The sequence below is a fragment of the Protomyctophum parallelum genome, assembly GCF_964188405.1.
Source record: "Protomyctophum parallelum genome assembly, chromosome: 10".
In the NCBI taxonomy this organism is placed as follows: domain Eukaryota; kingdom Metazoa; phylum Chordata; class Actinopteri; order Myctophiformes; family Myctophidae; genus Protomyctophum; species Protomyctophum parallelum.
The window spans coordinates 47,055,120-47,075,540 of record NC_139704.1 but is presented as its reverse complement, the minus strand read 5'-3'; the positions used below and the strand labels follow the sequence as shown (position 1 = coordinate 47,075,540).

The following is a 20,421-nucleotide window of genomic DNA, read 5'->3' as shown; positions in this document are numbered from 1 at the left end:
AAATATCTTCTATGTTAGTCGCTCTTCGATTTAAAAAAAATAGCAGACCTACAAGCTCATAGCGCGCCACCGAGTGGCGCGCTATGAGCTTGTAGATCTGCTATTTTTCAATAGCTAAAGCATAACATGATGCTAACACCAAAATGGGTTCCCGTTCAGAATGGGTTAACTAGGCATGTAACGATTCACTCAACTCACGATACGATCCATATCACGATATGAGGTTCACGATACGATTTTTCATGATATTTAAACAAAAAATATTTTCCAGAAAAATTTAATTTTATATAATTTATCTTCCCCCCCGAGCTTTTTTCATTTTTTTAAATTTAACTACATTGCAAAAGAAGTAGCATTACTTTTGACAGTGCAGAAACATAATTGCCTTCCTTGATGAGCATCAACGACCACCATCACCTGGGCAGTCACAGACACACACAGCTCCCCTCTACAGTCACAGACACACACAGCTCCCCTCTACAGTCACAGACACACACAGCTCCCCTCTACAGTCACAGACACACACAGCTCCCCTCTACAGTCACAAACACACACAGCTCCCCTCTACAGTCACAGACACACACAGCTCCCCTCTACAGTCACAGACACACACAGCTCCCCTCTACAGTCACAGACACACACAGCTCCCCTCTACAGTCACAGACACACACAGCTCCCCTCTACAGTCACAGACACACACAGCTCCCCTCTACAGTCACAGACACGCACAGCTCCACTCTACAGTCACAGACACACACAGCTCCCCTCTACAGTCACAGACACACACAGCTCCCCTCTACAGTCACAGACACACACAGCTCCCCTCTACAGTCACAGACACACACAGCTCCCCTCTACAGTCACAGACACACACAGCTCCCCTCTACAGTCACAGACACACACAGCTCCCCTCTACAGTCAGACACACACAGCTCCCCTCTACAGTCACAGACACACACAGCTCCCCTCTACAGTCACAGACACACACAGCTCCCCTCTACAGTGCTCTACTACTGAAAGTGACTCTCATTTCTCTCCAAAACCACTTGAATATGATGGAATATGACTAAAGCTCACATTTCACACCACACACACTTTTTTTTATTTCAATAAATCGATCCATATCGTCGGGATTAATATCGATATATATCGATATACGATATATCGTTACATGCCTATTGTTAACCCATTTAGACCTGAGGTCGATTCAACCAGAATACAGAACCTTGCCATGGAAAAAGGTCTGTTTTAGTAGGAGCTTTGTCCCCTCAGCCATTGCGGCATTAAACAAACTGCCCCGCCGATAGGATGGTTCTGTACACAGTGGGGACCTCATGTTTTGGTGTAATGTGCTACAGTATGTGTTGTTTTTGATGTGGGTGTTGAACAGATTCAATTGTGAAGACAAATATCCTTCGGGACAATAAAGATTATTATTAGTCTTCTAATTCCTGACATTTTTCAAACCTATGTTTCCATGTCAGTGGTTCTCAAACTATGTCATGTCAAGGAGCCCCAGAATTACAGTATTATGTATTTGGCCGCCGACCCCCATCTTGTTCCAGGGACCCCCCCCCCCCCAGAAGCACAGATTTGAGTTAAAAACATTCACTCTGAAAGAATATATATTCAAAGATTTGCGCCACATATTCACGATTTTTCAAAAATAGCAGATCCACAAGCTCGTCGTAGCAGGCACTCGGTGCCGCGCTACGAGCTTGTAGATCTGCTAGATTTGTATAGTGTTCTGTGGTTCACTCTAGTGCAAGTTAGTGCCTTCTCATACTTTCTTCTGCTTGCCCTAAGATTAATTTCTCTCTATACTTGCCTTAAAAAACTGCCTTAAAAAGATCATCATAAAGAATACACAAAATTACCAGACATTTTCATGACATATGGGAATTATTCGTGTGCATTTCTGAATTGCCAATGGGGATTAAAGATGACCACATTTATAGCACAAATGGACTTATATTGTCTTTAAATGGCACATGCACAGTTCATAATCACACCATTGTCTACTATAGAGCGTCGCAGTCCCACCCCCTTTCATGACGACGCCAGGCCCAGGAAATAATTCCCAATGCATTTTTATTTTTTACCATAGACTTTTCAAAAAGTATTTATTTAAAGACCTTTTCAGCGTCGTACAAAGCCAACTCAAGTTGTAACAAATCATGACAACAAACACAAAATTTTGGACCAAACAAATAATTGTCACAACAAGAGTTGTCTTTGTCCGCGGCGTAAACGTCTTCAAATAAACACTTTTTGAAAAGTCTATGAGAAAAATGAACGGGGAATTATTTTCCGGGTCTCTCGAGGGGGCGGGACTGTGACTCTCTCTATAGCATCTTGATCACCACAATAATTCTCCACCTTGATCTAAATTACCTTGAGTGCAAATCCCAGGGGAAGGAAGAAGAGCTCCTTTTGGTATATGAAGTTCAGCATCACCGTCCCGTTCTCCAGGTAATGTAGGTTCATGTTGTTGGCAGTATGCTCGTCCTTCACGCATCGCATGGTGATGCCTGAGCACAACGAAAAGCACTTACTTTATGCCTGACCATGAGTGTTGAGGCACAGTTTGGTTTAAGACTGAATAACTCATTTACGCAATTAACCCAATTTGGGGCGGGAACCCCTTTTGGTGTTAGCATTATGTTGTGCTTTAGCTATTGAAAGATAGCAGATCTACAAGCCCATACAAGTCCTACAAGCCCAGAGCTTGTAGGTCTGCTATTTTTGAAAAATCGAAGAACGACTGACATAGAAACATAGCTTTTTCAGAAAACTGTCAGGATGTAGAAGACATTTTTAGAATCTGATCTCAGGTCAAAATGGAGAGCCATCTGCTCTCCTGATTATTTTACACAGGAGAGCAGATGGCTCTCCACTGTCCGGACAGAGGCTATCTCTCCTGAGTGTTTGTGGAGGTGACTGATTTAACCTGCTGTGCCTTGATCAAGTCCATGATGCACAACAGGTGCAAAGCCACGCCCAGCTCTGAGTCCAGTTCTAGTTTGTTGACTCAGGCCAGGTGTGACTGCTTAAATCAGTCACCCTCCCTCTCACAGGGTTGAATATGTATTATTCTAAAACGGGTAGTCCCAATACTTCATTCTGATTGGCTGGTTACCGTCACGTGACCGGTGTAAATTTCACCGATAACCCACTCCTTCAATAACTTTGTATCAAAGCCTTGTAGCTGAACTGGGGAAGGGGAGCGCTTGATTGCTTTACAAACACATGCCGTGCGGGCGTCTAAGCACCGCCCGGCTCATATGACTGTGAACGTGTGGCTCTAGGCAGCCCCGTAACGATATCAAGCGCTATTCTCCCGTCACATAGGCTACTTGCGGAGCCAAACAAGGAAGTGTTGTGGCTCTGGCTCGCTCGCTCTGGTGGCGCAAAGCGTAGATACTTTTGTGAATTTAATAGTTTTATTAGGTTAATATTGCTATATGTTTGTAACCGTTTTAGAAAAGCAATAAGCCACTCGAGGCCCCAGCTTACCGGGTATTTTACACTGGCTGCGGGGTAGAAGACCCTCCGCTGCGTGTCGGGTCTGCCTACGCCCCCAGCCAGTGTAAAATACCCGGTAACCTGAGACCTCTCGTGGCTTATTGCTTAATTAGATAACCTACAGCTCAACAATACTCACAGGATCCTTCCTAGCCATCCCGACTTACCGTACTGAGTATACCCCTGGCCTCTGTTCTTCCATTTCGGTCTCGACATCGCAATAGGAAAGTTCCTCCTTGGCATGATCAGCATACGGACGACCTTCTCAATTCCGTTCACGACAAAATAACCACCCATTTCCTGTCCATTTCCGTGGGAAAAGTAGAGAATTAAACCAAGTTCACAAAAGCGTATACGGCGGTGATTTACAACAGTTTCTAGTAGTAAGAAAGGCAGCTCTTACTTCGGCCTCTTCGTGGTGCTTGATGAGCTCTTTGGGGGACAGGCCGTGTAGATTACACAGCTTGGACTTCACCATGATGGGTACTTGTCCCAGAGACTGCTTGATGATGCCTCTGGGAATGCCATTGACAGACCAGCTGACGTCTGCCTGAGGAGATTAGACATCTAGACATGAAAATAAAATACTAACCTATGTTGCCATGCCCAAGATTAAGAGGACTCCCATACACTTACAACTCTTGACTTTTAGTAGCAATGAGCCTTTAAAATAAATAAGCACACAATTTAGCTAGCAGTTTTATTTTTATAGCACACTACGTCAAGTATCCAGACTCCAGACACAGTTGCAGATTAAGACTAGCCCTACAAGCAGAAACCAATGCTACTGAAGTTTCTGACATTTCTGTGACCCAGATAGCATTGGGTCCACCCTGCCACCGGGTACGCACACATAAATAAACGTAAATACCTTCGGATACATCCTTCTGCGCTCTTTGACGGCTTTTTTTCATTTGAGGGCTTCTGAATGTGTTAACTATAAGTACCTATAAATACCGCTGCGAATATCTCCTGTGGCGCGGAAGCCGTTAAGTATTTTTCTATCTGGCTAGCTAGTGGCGCTATAGCTATGACAGAGCAGATCAGAGGCAGGAACGTAGCCGGCACAAGCCAACCCCGCAGCGGGAGGCGGTACAATTGGATGTCAATAAACAAGGCAGGAAGAGAGGAATCAAAGCTTCCAAATCGGTCGAACAAAGATAAAAAATACTTAACGGCTTCCGCGACACAAGAGAATTCGCAGCGGTATGTACGTATAGGTACTTATAGTTGACAGAATAACTCAAACGAAAAGAAGCCGTCAAACGGCGCAGACATGACGTTAACGACGATATTTATGTCCGCGTTCTATCATTTCAATACGAAAACACAGGGACCCTACGCAAAGCGACATCCAAATTTCAGAAAAGCTTTACGGAGGGTTCCGAGAGGGGCTAGGTTAAGACCAGTGTGTGAAAAATACTGGACAATTAGCAATGTCCCGATCACGTTTTTTTTTGCTCCCGATCCGATCATTTGATATCGAGTATATGCCGATACTGATTTTTCCCGATCCGATACTTATATATTTTAATAGAACACGACAAATAAATCACAGACAATACGGGTAATATCCAGTGTGATATGGATGATGATGATGATACTAGGGATGTCCCTAGTATCTGGATCCGATCATTTGATGGGCAGTAATCAAGGAAACAGAACGTCACAATTGTATATTAATCTCAATGCTACAACAGGTCGTTAAGAGGAAGCAATGTGATTGGTTGAAACGGTTTCTAGCCGTTGATCAAACCAGCACTGTGCACCACCTAATCAAAACAAAGAATTCAGCCGCTCTGTTTTCCCAGAGCGCTAGCAAACTCGGTGGCTAGGCTAGCTAGTTTCTTTGGACATTTGTGGTCGTAGTGACTAGTAAACAACACCCTCTCGTGTAATATTGCTTAACCCATTCTGACCGGGCACCCATTTTGGTGTCAGCATCATGTTATGCTTTAGCTATTTAAAAATAGCAGATCGGCCCAGGCCGTAGCGTAACGGTCTGGGCACCGGACTGGTAATCCAGTCGCAGTGTGCCGCCGGTTCGACTCCCGGACCCGACACGGCCTTTACTGCATGTCATCCCCCCATCTCTCTCCCGTTTCCTGTCAGCCTACTGTCTGTCCCTTCAAAAATCAATAAAAGGCGTAAGCCGCAAAAAATTATCTTAAAAAAAAAAAAAAAAAAAATAGCAGATCTACAAGCTCATATACGAGCTTGTAGGTCTGCTATTTTTTTTTAATCGAAGAGCGACTGACATTTCTAGAATCTGATCTCAGGTCAGAATGGGTTCATCAGACCAGTGTGTGTCCGGCGGAAACCTCGTATGAATCTGATCTCAGGTCAGAATGGGTTAAACATACCACAATTTTCCCTTTGTATGAAGTTCTTCTTCCCCGACACTCTGCCGGGAACACCCGCATCTCCTTGCAGACGCCCCCCTTGACGACCACTGGTTTGTGGATGGTGGCCTCCACGAATTCAAGGCTGATGCGATCCTTTTTGAAAGAGAACTCCAGAGCCGGAATTGCCTGCGAAAGTGATGCCACAATATATAAAAAGGCTTGATTGATTTAATATAAACATAATACATAAACCTGGGGTTATTTATTATAATGCTGGGTATCAATCATGTTGTTTCCTTTGAGGGAGGTGTCCAGTCTGTCCATCATAGTTGTCTGAAAACCCACCTTTTCAGACTATCATGGCCCGTAGCCCCTTAGATACAACTTTATGTAGACTTAGATAGCATGTTATACAGACTTATAGCATGTTACGTAGACACCACTAGAATTGCATTTTATGTAGTCATAGCACTTCATAGTATATATGTATATGTATATGTAAAGGAAAGGACAGGTACCATGTTTACCCAGGGTAACTGGACCAAGCTCAAGAACTTGTTTACAGCCAGGCCCTGCTCATAGAACATTTCATGGTAGGGGTTCAATGCCTTGTTCAAGGGCACTTCAGCGGTGGTCATTTTAACGTGCCGGTCCGGGGATACGAACTATAGCGACCTTTCCGATATCAAGACCGCTCCGCAAACCGTTCGGCCACCACTGCCTTTAGTTTATATGTATAGTTTTCATTATATAGATACTCCACTCTTACGCTCTTAGCTTACGCATGTTTCATGATAACTACTTTTTATGTACCGGTATGTGATGTATTGCAATGCTTTTTTGTTCTTGCTTAATGTAAATCGCTCTGGATTATTAAGAGCGTCTGCTAAATGCCTAAATTGTAAATTATAGTTAGTTATTGGTTAGGTTGCTCCAGCAGGGATGAAAAAGGGGGTTGGGTTAGGGGTTGTTACATTGTGCAGAGACACGTCTGTGAACTGAAAGAGAAAGACGGCACAGTCCAAGAGAGAATTGTCTTTTGCCTTGTTATTTTGGGATAGCCACCCTGTTGTTGTCTTTGCCTGTAGTGGCACACCTGACCTCTGAAAAGCACTAGTCACCAGTGCACCACATGGTGTCGCCAAACCACCACACATAAAGCCCTACAGAGTATAATGATAATATAGGCTACGTTATTATATTTAAGTTAACTTTTTGTTATATTTAACTTTTTTATATTATACTTTATTAATAATAGAACCGTCTCCAATGTACTACGGCGTGGCTTGCCCCGGGCCGGCAAATCAATCAGTGATCTAACAACATATACTGGTTGATTGATTGATTGTTTGATTCGATTGAAGTATGTATTAACAGTTTGCAGAATGGGTACAGTAACATTTCACATGAAGGCACAACTCAATACAAAGACTGTTACTGTCACTGTGGACGACACACTGATGAATTAAAGTTGTAAACAAGTGTATTACACTTGTTTACAACAGGGTCCACCATTTTCAATGCATCAGCACATTACAAATATACACTTCTCTTCTATACTCTGCAAGCGACGATGGAATATACATGTTTTAACAACTGACGTTAGAGAGCACACTGATAAATAACAGCACAGCCACCGACCTGCACAGTGCGACTCAGTCCCTCCGTTACAGCCTGGTCAAAGGAGTCAATGTGCGCCCTGGTCAGATCCTGCACGGCGGCGTGTTGCGTCTCATTTGGGATCCCGTATCCCTTTTTTGTTAAACCTTTGATGCTCGGCGCTTTCGGCAAACTGCTCCATTTAGTAGAAAAGTCCATGTTTCCGTTTCACAGAGGTACCGATCATGCACGGTACATCATGATGTTTACCACATGTGCATGGTTTGGTGGTGACACGGGAAGTACAACCCCCTCTGCCTGGAAGTGAAAGACACGGTAACAAGACAACTCACCCTTTTTTTACACCACCAAGTGATCGAGTTGTCCGGGCATCTCACCCCAAAAGTCCGGACAACTCACCAGACACGACATCTCACCCGGTGAGTTGTTTTCACTTTCAAGTTTCGGTGGTGAGCTGTCTTCACTTTCGGGGTAGGCTTTCACTTTCCAAGGGCTTGTGTGGAGGGCAATAAGGGCTTATGTGGGGGGGGGGGGGGGGCAATATAAGTGCCATTGGCCCTTCAAGACGAACATTTGACAAGTAATGATAATTCCACTATCATAATGAATTATCTTTTAATGCGCTGGCTCACCTGGCTGTCAGTTTTAGTTTCAGACTAATGAAAACCTATTGCTTAATTATTTTACTGTCCAATGACATGAAATGTCATTGGACTCCACAAAAAGACCACCCCCAAACCTTTTCTGGAGTTTGAACGGTTTGAACCTCTGCCCCGTCAGTGCTTTCTGCACGGCTGACGGCCCTGTCAGAAAGTGAAGACAAAATAGTAAATAGGCCTAGGCTACTATATATTTTTTGTATTTTACAAATAGGCTACTGAAGACAGAGTTGTCCAGTATTCAGACACCACTAGCAGTTCGCATGCGCGTATCACGGGTTACCAAAATGTGTTTGTGTACTGTAGATTCACCACGTGTGTGTACTGTGTGTGTGTGTGTGTGTGTGTGTGTGTGTGTGTGTGTGTGTGTGTGTGTGTGTGTGTGTGTGTGTGTGTGTGTGTGTGTGTGAGAGAGAGAGAGAGTGTGTGTCAAACAGATAAAGGTCATAATTACACTTTATTAGATTTATTATTCAGGCCAGTTTGATTTCATAGTTGTTTTAGTTTTTAGTTTTTTTTTTTTTTTATGTAAAAAACTAAAGTAACCTTATTGCTTGAGCCAAATGTGCCAAATGGTGGTTGGTCACGACTCACAATTTATATAAAATGTACAAATACTTGTTCTGATGCTTAATGTAGGCTACAGTATAGACAGTCTACAAGCTAATGTAGTTTGTAGACTATAGTATAAATCAGGCTAATCTACTTAACTTTGACGAGTCTTAGTACTCTTCGAGGTGCACACTGTCGCTATAGCAGGGTGACTGTATGTCTAATACCAAACAAATCTAATCTTAAATTAACCCAAATCATTTTCTTCCCCATTGAACTTCAAGACTAATTTGACCCGGAAGGCTGAACACTAACACAAATGTAACACAAATGAACAGCTAAAATGATAATTTTATGCAAATACCAAAGCTATATTAACCTCAGAACATGTACATGCATTAAATAGTCATTTTGAAAGTGTGAAACCTAATTTAAAGTTTACTATCATATCACATCATCATGACCTCTATAAAATACTTGACATGGCCAAAAATAATGAAATGCACATTTCAAAATGTTTATTAATTTCAACATAATCAAACCATAACAACATAACAATGATAACACTCATTTAGTTTACATAATTATACGTTTTTTTGTTTTGTTTTTTTGCACAAAGATCGTTGCCATTATAAGGAATCAAAAAGTGATCTGCAGTTTAACATCCGACATGGCCACAGTCTACATTACGCCTCATGTCCTTATACTGGAGTAGCACTCACTGTTTGATATTCTTCTGTGTACAAAAACAAAGAAATAAAAACATTATTTTCTTTCTTTGGCAAGTACAGTTTGAAAGACTACTTGGGGAGGGGGGGGGGGGAGGGGGGGGGGGGACAAAAGTAGTGTTTACATTTGTCAGAACACGGATCCTCTCAGGTAGAAACTTTACATTTTCAGAACAAGTTCAGCATTCTCCCTTTTTTTTTGTCCACTCAATCCCAGAGATCTACAACATGGCGATGGTAAAGGCGTCCCCTTTAATTCCTGGGCTGGAACAAAGATCTTCACAGTCGCACATTAATAATCGGAGGCTATTGTAGAAGCGGCACAGCTAGGCACTTGAAAGACATGAACATTGACATATACAACCTGGTACAGTAACAATAGTCATGCAATGATACAACTTGGCCAACATGACCTCGAGGTAATGATTAACATACCGTTGAGCTGCATGAAGCATGGTCTATGTTATTCCAGCCCGTTTGCAGCAAATAAAAGACCCCAGTTTAAATGCTGAATTACCCGTGCAACAGAAATAAAAGGGAACCAACTTTATAGCATCAAATTGTATACATGTATGTACAGTATTTTTTTATAGAAATATACACATCTACTGATAGGTCATCTTTTCTACAGTGTTGCTTTGTCTTTAGCTATCAAGCTTGTCCACAATTTTTGCGGGCGAAGGCAAAGCCATCCAGTTTGCATAAACACTATCATTGGCATATCTTGTAAAGACTGGGTTAGTGGCATCGTGTCTGTTGAGCGGTACCGGTACCGGGCTCTTCTCTGGCCAGTTCGGGTATGACATGCCTAAAAATGAGAACATATCATTTTTCTGCACTCAGTGAAAGAAATACAGTGTGCAGACAGTAAGGCTCTCAAAAGTAACTCTAGGCTGTTACTTAATATGAAGTAAATCCTCCTGGAAGCATGAAGTGACTGGTATCCTAAAATATATGATTAGTTTTCTATGTATTGTAACAGTGGTGTCTTTTGCACAGGCCCCATTGATTTTGGTTTCAGTAAAAATTAGATCAAATGGTTGCCATTTGAACAAGGACAGGTCACTGTAATTTCTGGGATTAATTTACCAGCAATCAGCGTATTGCAAAAAAATATATAAATATACATCCAAACATGTTCCCTTAAGTCAGATGATTAGTAATAATACTTTTTATTTTTTTATCAGTCAGTGTTACCCAAGAGTTAAGTTCAAAAGCCTTACTGTTTCTCTGTTCAGCATTGTGGAATAGTTATATATTTATAGCAAATGTAGCCTACATTGGAAATGCAGGAAATGTAAGACAATCTGGAATTCAAACCACAAAGAGTGATTGATTCAGCATAGATCTAGAATGCCTGTGATAATTTTATTTAACTTGGTAAATTATCATGTATCACAGGTATAGATCCCTTCCACCCGTTCCTGGTTGAATTGAATTATGGGCGGCCTAAATGTGCTAATGCTCCGTTTGTACTCATTAAATAATTCCAAAGACGTGGAGTGAAATATGGTCCCCTAGTTTCATAGCCATGTGAACGTTTTGGCACAAAACGTGTATTTAGTAAATTATCTCCACTTTTTCACGAGATGCAGATGGACGTCTTTTTCTCCGGGCGAGGGGCCCGGAATGATCGATGGACTGATTTTACCAATACTTCCTGTTGTTTACCACAGACGTCATTATTGACCAGGGAAACACAAAAGTTTGGGTCACACAATTGACAATTGGTGTGATTAATTACCCAGCACCTATCGCAAGGCACCTGCCAATTGTGTGTCTCAAACATTTGTGCTTCCCTGGTCAATTTGTGATGACGTTTGTGGTGATCAGAGGAAGTTTTGATAAATTAATTCCAGCTGTCATTCCGGGCCCCTTTGCCCGGCGAGAAAGACGTCCGTGTGCATCTCGTGAAAAAGTGGAGATAATTGACTAAATACACGTTTTGTGCCAGAACTTTCACATGGATATGAAACTAGAGGACAACATTTCACTCCACGTCTTTGGAATTATGTAATGGGTGAGTACAAACGGAGCATTTAGCAATTTAGCAATTTGCGTCCGACCAGAATTTAACCAGGGTGTTCTATGGCTCTGTATGTGAAATACTGTACAAACTGTATGAAACAACAAGAGCCATTCTAGGGCTAGATTCAGCAAGGACCTGTTTCAAATGTTACATACTGTACATTAATGAACAAAAAAGTGTTCGTATGTGAAAGGACACGTTATAGAATGAAAAATGAATTTACAAATAAAAATGCAGTTGAATCGTGTATATATATCAATAGTGTCGTGAATGAGAATAGCGAATGGAATATTTTAAATATTTACAAAAGTACCATTTTTGGTCAGGTTTCATGTACATTGGAAGCAGGTCCAAATAACAGAAGAAAGGTCAAGAAAGACACGAGATCTTTTTTTCCACTGAGTCTCTCTCATTTACGATGAAATGAGAGTTTATATCAGCAGTATCAGGAGGAAAAGGCATGCCTATAGATCCCAGTCACACACACACGCAGCGGAGGCAGACTGTCGCGCGTGGTCACGCACGGCTCGGTTTTTAGACAGCTGGTGGATGGAAAAGAAGCTCCACCTCCGTGCCCGACTGACGCGGAGGAGAGCGCCAGTAGGGCGCGGAGGTGGAGCTTCTTTTCCATCCACCAGCTGTCTAAAAACCCCACGAAGAAGAAGAAGGAGGGCTTCAGGTTCTTCTGACGCGTCCACGCGCGACAGTGTGCTTGCGGCCACGTACGTACGCACTGACTACAGAAACAAAGATCCCAGTCACACACACACACACGTACGCACGCACTGACTACAGAAACAAAGCCAATCAAAAACTTGCCAAATAAAGAGAGCTTGTTGTGTGTCCCTGTCTCTAAAATCTAGTAAATGCGTGGGAGATTCTACCATAGAGCTTGTTTTCAATCCATGTGGAGGGGAGGGTTCGAGGGAGAGGGGCGTTATTACAGTCCACTAGGGGCGTGTCCTCTTCAGAGAGGGTGTCATCGTACAGGAGGGCGTCGGCCGGCGTGGACGCTGCCAGATCCAGGTAGTCCTACGGGAGAGGGTTTATCAACGCAAACAAACCCACAATGAGCAGTGGTGGAATAAAGTACTCAGATGTTATCAATACTGCAATATAGAGCGTCGCAGTCCCTCCCCCTTTCAGAACCTAAATTATTTATTTAAAGACGGTTACGCCGCGGACAAAGCCAACTCGGATCGTAACAAATCATGACAATGAACACAATGTTTTGGGCCGATCAAATAATTTAATAATCATTTAAAGAAGAAAAAAAACAAAAAAAGTGATGTAACCGGCCGTTTTTTTCTACTTTCTAATTATTTGTTTGGCCCAAAACATTGTGTTCATAGTCATGATTTGTCACGATCTGAGTTGGCTTTGTCCGCGGCGTAACCGTCTTTAAATAAATACTTTAGGAATGGCCTATGGTGAAAATGAATGGAGAACCATTTCCTGGGCCACTCGTTGTTCTGAAAGGGGGAGGGACTGCGACGCTCTATATAGGTACAGGTATACTAGTCTGTGTACTTAAAGTATACCAAGTCCAAGAGTAAAAGTACTCATTGTGCAGAATTCCAAAGTTTTCAAATGTATTACAAATCTTTTGAAAATAGAAGATCTACAAGCTTACAATGCAGATTTGTAGACTATTCAGCCTACAGAGCCAGGGCTCTTGTGTGGTGCCACTCAAAGTGACTACTGGGTTGGGCTTGCTGGATGCATAGCTGAGGGCTGAAAACACCCGCGCGCCAAAAGTTGCAATGCGTTAATGGAAGCCATCGTTCTCACGATAATAAAAATCTAAATATTAAAAAAGAAAACTAAATCTTGTTTAAAAAAAAATCTGCCTAACGATATTGTCACTGGTTTCTGAGCTGCCCACAGCCCTCGAGACAGACTGAGTAGGAAAAAATGGTGGTATTTTATCATGAACATTAGTGAGGACCAATTAAATGAAGATAGGTTGAAAAGTGGTCCGTTAATTAAAGACACTATATTATACTGTATAATATAGTATAACAGTCTGGAATAACTGGAATGCTTTGTGTCTGTCTAGCCAATCCCAAGGCCATATTTTAGTTTGTGTGGATAACTGATCAGAACAGCAAACTATACACTTTCAAACTGGCGTCCCTATTTTGAGAATGTCATTATAGACAACAAAAATTAGACCAGTCTGAAGCGAGTGGTGCAACAGCACCCCCTATTGGTACTCTAAACGGACATACGGTAGTCACATAGTCACATAGGTTGGGACATAGGGACAAAGCTGTTACTTGGAGTGGTTATACCACTCAAAAATATTCAAGAAATGTTCAACAACTTTCCAAAATATCAAAAATAGCAGATGTACAAGCTCACAACCACTGGCTTAAGTGGGTATGGGTGTTGGCTACAGTTATAGGCATTTAGCAGATAAAGAAGCTAAATCACCAGTGGTGGGGAAAGTACTCACTTGTTTTACTTAAGTAAAAGTACCAATCCTGCAATTTAGAACTACTCCGTTACAAGTAAAAGTACGGAATTGAAAATGTACTTGAGTAAAAGTGCAAAAGTATCAGCTTCAAAATGTACTTAAAGAACTAAAAGTAAATGTACTCATAAGTTCAAAATGTGTAGAAAATCTATTGAAAATAGCAGATCTACAAGCTCACAATGCGTCACGGTAGATTGGCTATTTTCAAATGGACGAAACGTATAGGGTTGAAGTGGTTAATGTATCTATCTAAGTAACTAGTAACTAAAGTTTTCAAATAATTGTAGTGGAGTAAAAGAACACATTTTGGCTCCGAGATGTAGTGGAGTAGAAGTAAAAGTACTGGAAATTGGAAATACTCAAGTAAAGTACAAATACCTCAAAATTGTACTTTATGAGCCTACAGTAAATGTGATGTTTGCTACAATACTTCCTTCACAGCAAAACAGTGACAAGCTCTCTATAGAAATCCTCAGCTTCTGGAAAGTGAATTATTGGAAACAGCCTAAACAGGTAATGCTATAGAGATGTGAAGACGGCTAATTCACCAAGGTTTCATCACCATTGGAGCAGCAGCGCCTTCACGGAAAGCTCATGTGGCTATAAGGCATACATTTCTGTCGGGAGGAAACCTCATAACTCCATTTTTGAGGTTTTTTATTTATTTTGTTGTTGCCATAAATCTGTGCTATTGAACACCCTTTACGCCTGTGTGTTGTTTCATAAATCAGTGCTATATTGAACACCCTTTACGTCTGTGTGTTGTTTCATAAATCAGTGCTATTGAACACCCTTTATGTCTGTGTGTTGTTTCATAAATCAGTGCTATTGAACACCCTTTACATCTGTGTGTTGTTTCATAAATCAGTGCTATTGAACACCCTTTACGTCTGTGTGTTGTTCCATAAATCAGTGCTATTGAACACCCTTTACGTCTGTGTGTTGTTTCATAAATCAGTGCTATTGAACACCCTTTACGTCTGTGTGTTGTTCCATAAATCAGTGCTATTGAACACCCTTTACGTCTGTGTGTTGTTTCATAAATCAGTGCTATTGAACACCCTTTACGCCTGTGTGTTGTTTCATAAATCAGTGCTATTGAACACCCTTTACGCCTGTGTGTTGTTTCATAAATCAGTGCTATTGAACACCCTTTACGTCTGTGTGTTGTTTCATAAATCAGTGCTATTGAACACCCTTTACGTCTGTGTGTTGTTTCATAAATCAGTGCTATTGAACACCCTTTATGTCTGTGTGTTGTTTCATAAATCAGTGCTATTGAACACCCTTTACGTCTGTGTGTTGTTTCATAAATCAGTGCTATTGAACACCCTTTATGTCTGTGTGTTGTTCCATAAATCAGTGCTATTGAACACCCTTTACGTCTGTGTGTTGTTCCATAAATCAGTGCTATTGAACACCCTTTATGTCTGTGTGTTGTTCCATAAATCAGTGCTATTGAACACCCTTTACGTCTGTGTGTTGTTTCATAAATCAGTGCTATTGAACACCCTTTACGTCTGTGTGTTGTTTCATAAATCAGTGCTATTGAACACCCTTTACGTCTGTGTGTTGTTCCATAAATCAGTGCTATTGAACACCCTTTACGTCTGTGTGTTGTTTCATAAATCAGTGCTATTGAACACCCTTTACGCCTGCGTGTTGTTTCATAAATCAGTGCTATTGAACACCCTTTACGTCTGTGTGTTGTTCCATAAATCAGTGCTATTGAACACCCTTTACGTCTGTGTGTTGTTTCATAAATCAGTGCTATTGAACACCCTTTACGCCTGTGTGTTGTTCCATAAATCAGTGCTATTGAACACCCTTTACGCCTGTGTGTTGTTTCATAAATCAGTGCTATTGAACACCCTTTACGTCTGTGTGTTGTTTCATAAATCAGTGCTATTGAACACCCTTTACGTCTGTGTGTTGTTTCATAAATCAGTGCTATTGAACACCCTTTACGCCTGTGTGTTGTTTCGAACATATTGAACCAATGGAAAGTAGTGAAAAGTGCTTTGGACAAAACCTCTTAACTCCATTGGACCCTCAGAATGTCTGCTAAAGCAACTAACTCCACCACCTCTCCCACCTCTCATGGAAGTAATTGGCAATACAGTTACAACAACAACTTTGATGAGGCTGTATTGCTTTGTTTAAAAAAAAATATATGGTTTTCTTAATTTCCTGAAAAAATGTATATTTTTCATTTCCTGAAAAATGAACATTTTGGAGTTATGAGGTCCCCCCCTCCCCCCCCCCCCCCCCCGACAGCAGAGAATACAGTAGACAGCAAGAGACAAGCAGCTTTCCCAACACGTCACCAGTGTGTGATATAAATAAATGATTTTTTTATTCATGATATTCGATCATCATACCCGACTTTTCACCATCATCTTTTCCAGTTCTTTGCTGATGTCGGAAAATGTGGGCCTCTTGTCAGCCTCTTGCTTCCAGCATCGGATCATCAGACTATACCTGCAGAGAGGAATTCACAGCACAGATAGCCTCAGCGCCACATCAACTCTCCCAGCACTGACATTTTCCAGCACTCAAATGACTTAAGCCATTCTGGGCGGGCGGGAACCACTTTTTGGTGTTTTAACCATTATTTTAAACGTTATCTATATTCAAACAAAGAGGTAGGAGCGCACACCAAGAGTAGAGAGGTGCTGACCATGGGAGATATCATTTTAAAAAGGAAAGGAGAGGTCGCGCAAACTCGTGCGACCTCTATTTTACCAACATTTCGACAAACAGGTTGTCTGCACCAACTCTGCACAGACAACCTGTGTGTCGAAACGTTGGTAAAAAATAAAACGTTTTTTTACGAGTTTGTGCGACCTCTCCTTTCCTTTTTAAAACTTTATCTATTGAAAAATAGCAGATCTACGAGAAAAATCATTCAAATGTGGCGCAAATCTTTATTATCTATATTTTCAGATGGGGGTCGGAGGCCAAATACATATATAATCTTTGGCATGAAATAGTGTGAGCACTGACATAGAAACATAAGGTTTTTCAGAAAACAAATCATGATTTAGAAGAACATTTTGTAGAATCGAGCTCAGGTCTAAATGGGTTAATGTGGCGGAGTTAGTGATGGCCCTCGGTATATAGCGTTGAATTGTTGCACACCAGAGACTCGTTAAGCCTCCATAATGTTACATATGGTAAAGTACAGTAGAGGAGAGAGAGTGAGCTCACATTTCCTCCGTGCAGTTATCTGGCTTCTCCATCCTGTAGTCAGTCTTCAGCAGGTTAAAGAGCCGTTCGGGAGCAATGCCTGGATATGGGTTTCCTCCCAAAGTCACAATCTCCCATAAGAGCACGCCAAAGGACCAGCTGGTGGGACACACAAATTAATATAGAAATATTAATAATACATATGAGGAATGTATAGTATATACCCACTGTTATTCATATAGAATTATCTGGAATAATGCATAGTGATAGTTTAGGGAGGGCATGTATACTTACACGTCACTTTGCGTTGTGTAAATGTGATCAAACAGGGACTCGATTGCCATCCATTTAACAGGAATGCGGCCCTTTGGAGGAGTAAGAGAGAGATCATGTTGATATTTTATCGTTCCATTCGAGAATTCTTCGTAATGATAATTTTGTACGCATTCTTTACTCAACTATATAGAGGTTTGACTACATACACTCATTTGAAGGGGGCTATATGTGCATTTGACGGGGGGGGGGGGGGGGGGTGACCATTTATGTTGTGTCTGACATCCCTGCTGCTGACAGGAGGCCCCCCAGGAGCCGCGGTGGTCCTCAGACCCATTTTAATATAGCATTACCTCCGCCAACAAAGTTCTTAAACATTCTGTTTGTCTCTCTGTTAGCAGGATATGTCCAAATGTTAGGGACCGATAATCCGATATGTATGACACTGTGGTGTGGGAGGTTTGGTCAACAATAAAGAATGGATGAACACTTCACACCAATTCACCATTTGTCAGCCTTCTGATTGGTCCCTGACTGACCAACCAGCAGGCTCTTTCTGCCTTGTTCCGCCCTGGTTCTGCCTTGTTTATGTTTAATTTGCTAAAACCAAATTTTTGGTTTCGGAGACAGAGAGACATAGACAGAGACAGAGACAGAGACAGAGACAGAGACAGAGAGAGAGACAGAGACAGAGACAGAGACAGAGACAGAGACAGAGAGAGACAGAGACAGAGACAGAGAGACAGAGACAGAGACAGAGACAGAGACAGAGACAGAGACAGAGACAGAGAGACAGAGACAGAGACAGAGACAGAGACAGAGACTAACACTGTTAGTTTTACCTTGCTCCTCTTCACATACGAGTCCTCCTCATACACGTCTCTGGAAAGCCCAAAGTCAGAGATCTTCATCTTCCTCCCCTCCGCGACGAGCACGTTTCTGGCTGCCAGGTCTCTGTGAACGAGCTGTTGATAATAAAAGCACACACATTGTAAATAAATAAACCATGCGTTAATTATAATCTAACTAATACAAGAGTATACGAATATTGTGCACTCTCTGAGTTACATGAGATAAATTAACACTTTTATACATTCATTGATGCTTTATACATTTTTATTTTGAAACAGGCCTAAAATAGACACATTAAGTGTCACATGACGGAGTGACCAAGGACAATTCCTTTTAATATAGCTAGTCACACTGAAAAGACAAATGTACCAAAATACCTTCATTTCTGCCAGATACTGCATGCCTCGGGAGATCTGCCATGCGAAGGAGATCAGGTCTCCCATGGTGAGCGCCCTGTCGTCTGGGTTCTCCAGGTAACTGGAGTTGCGGTTAGCATCGCCGCCGCCGCTCATGTAGCTAGGCCCCACCTTCCTGCTCTCGCGTAGGAAGTTGCGGAGCGACCCAAATTTGGCATATTCCACGATCAGATATAATGGACCTGTCGTTAAGAGAGACGCAGCGACTTGGACCACTTAATGCTGAGGCACACGCAGGGCAACATGAACACGCAAGGCAACATGAAGGCTGGCAGAGAGGAGAGGAGCGTGGACTTACCGTCCTGACTGCAGGCCCCAAACATCTTGATGACGTGAGGATGGTTGACTTGCTTCAGCAGCGTGAATTCTGACAGCAGGTCACGGAGTTCACTATGCGAGGCGTGGTCTGCATGTGGACAGAAAGAGGGAATCCAAGGGGTGTGAGTTCTTTCATGCATTCACTCAAAATGTCGGTATTATTACCATACCAAGTTGTTCGTCGACTACCTTTTTTCACTGACGAAAACTAAATGAAAACTAAGCTATGATGACCAAAACTAATGCTAAATAATATTGACAATTCCGTCAACAAATATGAACTAGACTAATTATGTTAGTAAGGGACTAGTGGACAAGAGATCCAGTATAAGTCATTTCTCAGTTGATTGCATGCTGAACATAGCCGATCTACAAGCTCATGAACTTGTGGATCTGCTATTGTCAGCAAATGTCAAATCAGTCATTACGACGGCATCAAGGGCCGCCAAAATACATTTTAGTCGACTAAAGCAACTGTAGAAGTAAAACATTTTAGTCGACTAAAACTAGACTAAAACTAAAACATTCCAGGTGACTAAAATGTGATGTGACTATAACTAAATGAAAACTATTCAAGAGACTGTACAGGGCTGTATTTTGAGTGTCTTGTGTAACAGGTCTTATTCCCTATAATGTACAGTGGTCTTACTTCCCAGCAGCCCCGTCTGGCCCCGTCTCACCTTTAATAATAATAATAATAATATTAATGTCTCACCTTTAAGCATCTTCACGGCCACCGTGGTATAGCCGGCCTTCCCCTTCAGCCGGAACGCCGTGGCCTTCACCACCTTCCCAAACTCTCCCTCTCCCAAGGTTTTGCCGAGCACCAGGTTTTTCCGAGGAAACTCCCACTTGGGGTCCTCCTGTTAAAACAATAGAGCACAAACCCGTCCATATGGAAGCACATTTCCGCTACTCGCAATTCACATATATTTTAGAGTTTTTCTTCCCCCCCCCCCCTCTCAATTAACCCATTCTGACCTGAGATCAGATTCTAAAAATGTCTTCTACATCCTGACAGTTTTCATTCTGACCTGAGATCAGATTCTAAAAATGTCCTTTTTGAAAATGACAGTTTTCTGAAAAAAGCTATGTTTCTATGTCAGTCGTTCTTCAATTAAAAAAAAATAGCAGACCTACAAGCTCGTAGCGCGCCACTCGGTGGCGCGCTATGAGCTTGTAGATCTGCTATTTTAAATAGCTATAGCATAACATCATTCTAACACCAAAAGGGGTTCCCGCCCAGAATGGGTTAAGATGATTTCCTGTTTTGACTATATATAGTTGTGTATATTCGTACGTCTCTAAATGTTTTGATGAATTGAAAATGGTGGCCCCTCTTGTAAACAAGTGTAATGCATTATGGTGTCGTCCACTCACAGTTAACAGTCTTTGTATTGAGTTGTGCTTGAAATGTACTAATTCTGCAAACTGTT

General features: G+C 41.8%; 2 protein-coding genes across 2 annotated transcripts in view; both read right to left on the bottom strand.

The window, feature by feature from the left end:
• The window catches only part of polr1b (RNA polymerase I subunit B), a 28,566-nt gene extending 20,810 nt beyond the window's left edge, over positions 1-7,756 (bottom strand). Inside the window, exons 1-5 of the mRNA XM_083775564.1 lie at positions 7,512-7,756; positions 5,889-6,056; positions 3,929-4,075; positions 3,693-3,825; positions 2,395-2,531 (exon numbers count right to left, since the gene is read on the bottom strand). Coding sequence (XP_083631690.1) covers positions 2,395-2,531; positions 3,693-3,825; positions 3,929-4,075; positions 5,889-6,056; positions 7,512-7,688 — 762 coding nt within the window. The 5' untranslated portion in view covers positions 7,689-7,756. The remainder of the gene's footprint in view (positions 1-2,394; positions 2,532-3,692; positions 3,826-3,928; positions 4,076-5,888; positions 6,057-7,511) is intronic.
• A 1,446-nt stretch (positions 7,757-9,202) lies between these two features.
• The window catches only part of ret (ret proto-oncogene receptor tyrosine kinase), a 57,481-nt gene continuing 46,262 nt past the window's right edge, over positions 9,203-20,421 (bottom strand). Inside the window, exons 12-20 of the mRNA XM_083774320.1 lie at positions 19,701-19,848; positions 18,966-19,073; positions 18,629-18,849; positions 18,242-18,364; positions 17,421-17,491; positions 17,148-17,285; positions 16,319-16,418; positions 12,343-12,490; positions 9,203-10,237 (exon numbers count right to left, since the gene is read on the bottom strand). Coding sequence (XP_083630446.1) covers positions 10,074-10,237; positions 12,343-12,490; positions 16,319-16,418; positions 17,148-17,285; positions 17,421-17,491; positions 18,242-18,364; positions 18,629-18,849; positions 18,966-19,073; positions 19,701-19,848 — 1,221 coding nt within the window. The 3' untranslated portion in view covers positions 9,203-10,073. The remainder of the gene's footprint in view (positions 10,238-12,342; positions 12,491-16,318; positions 16,419-17,147; positions 17,286-17,420; positions 17,492-18,241; positions 18,365-18,628; positions 18,850-18,965; positions 19,074-19,700; positions 19,849-20,421) is intronic.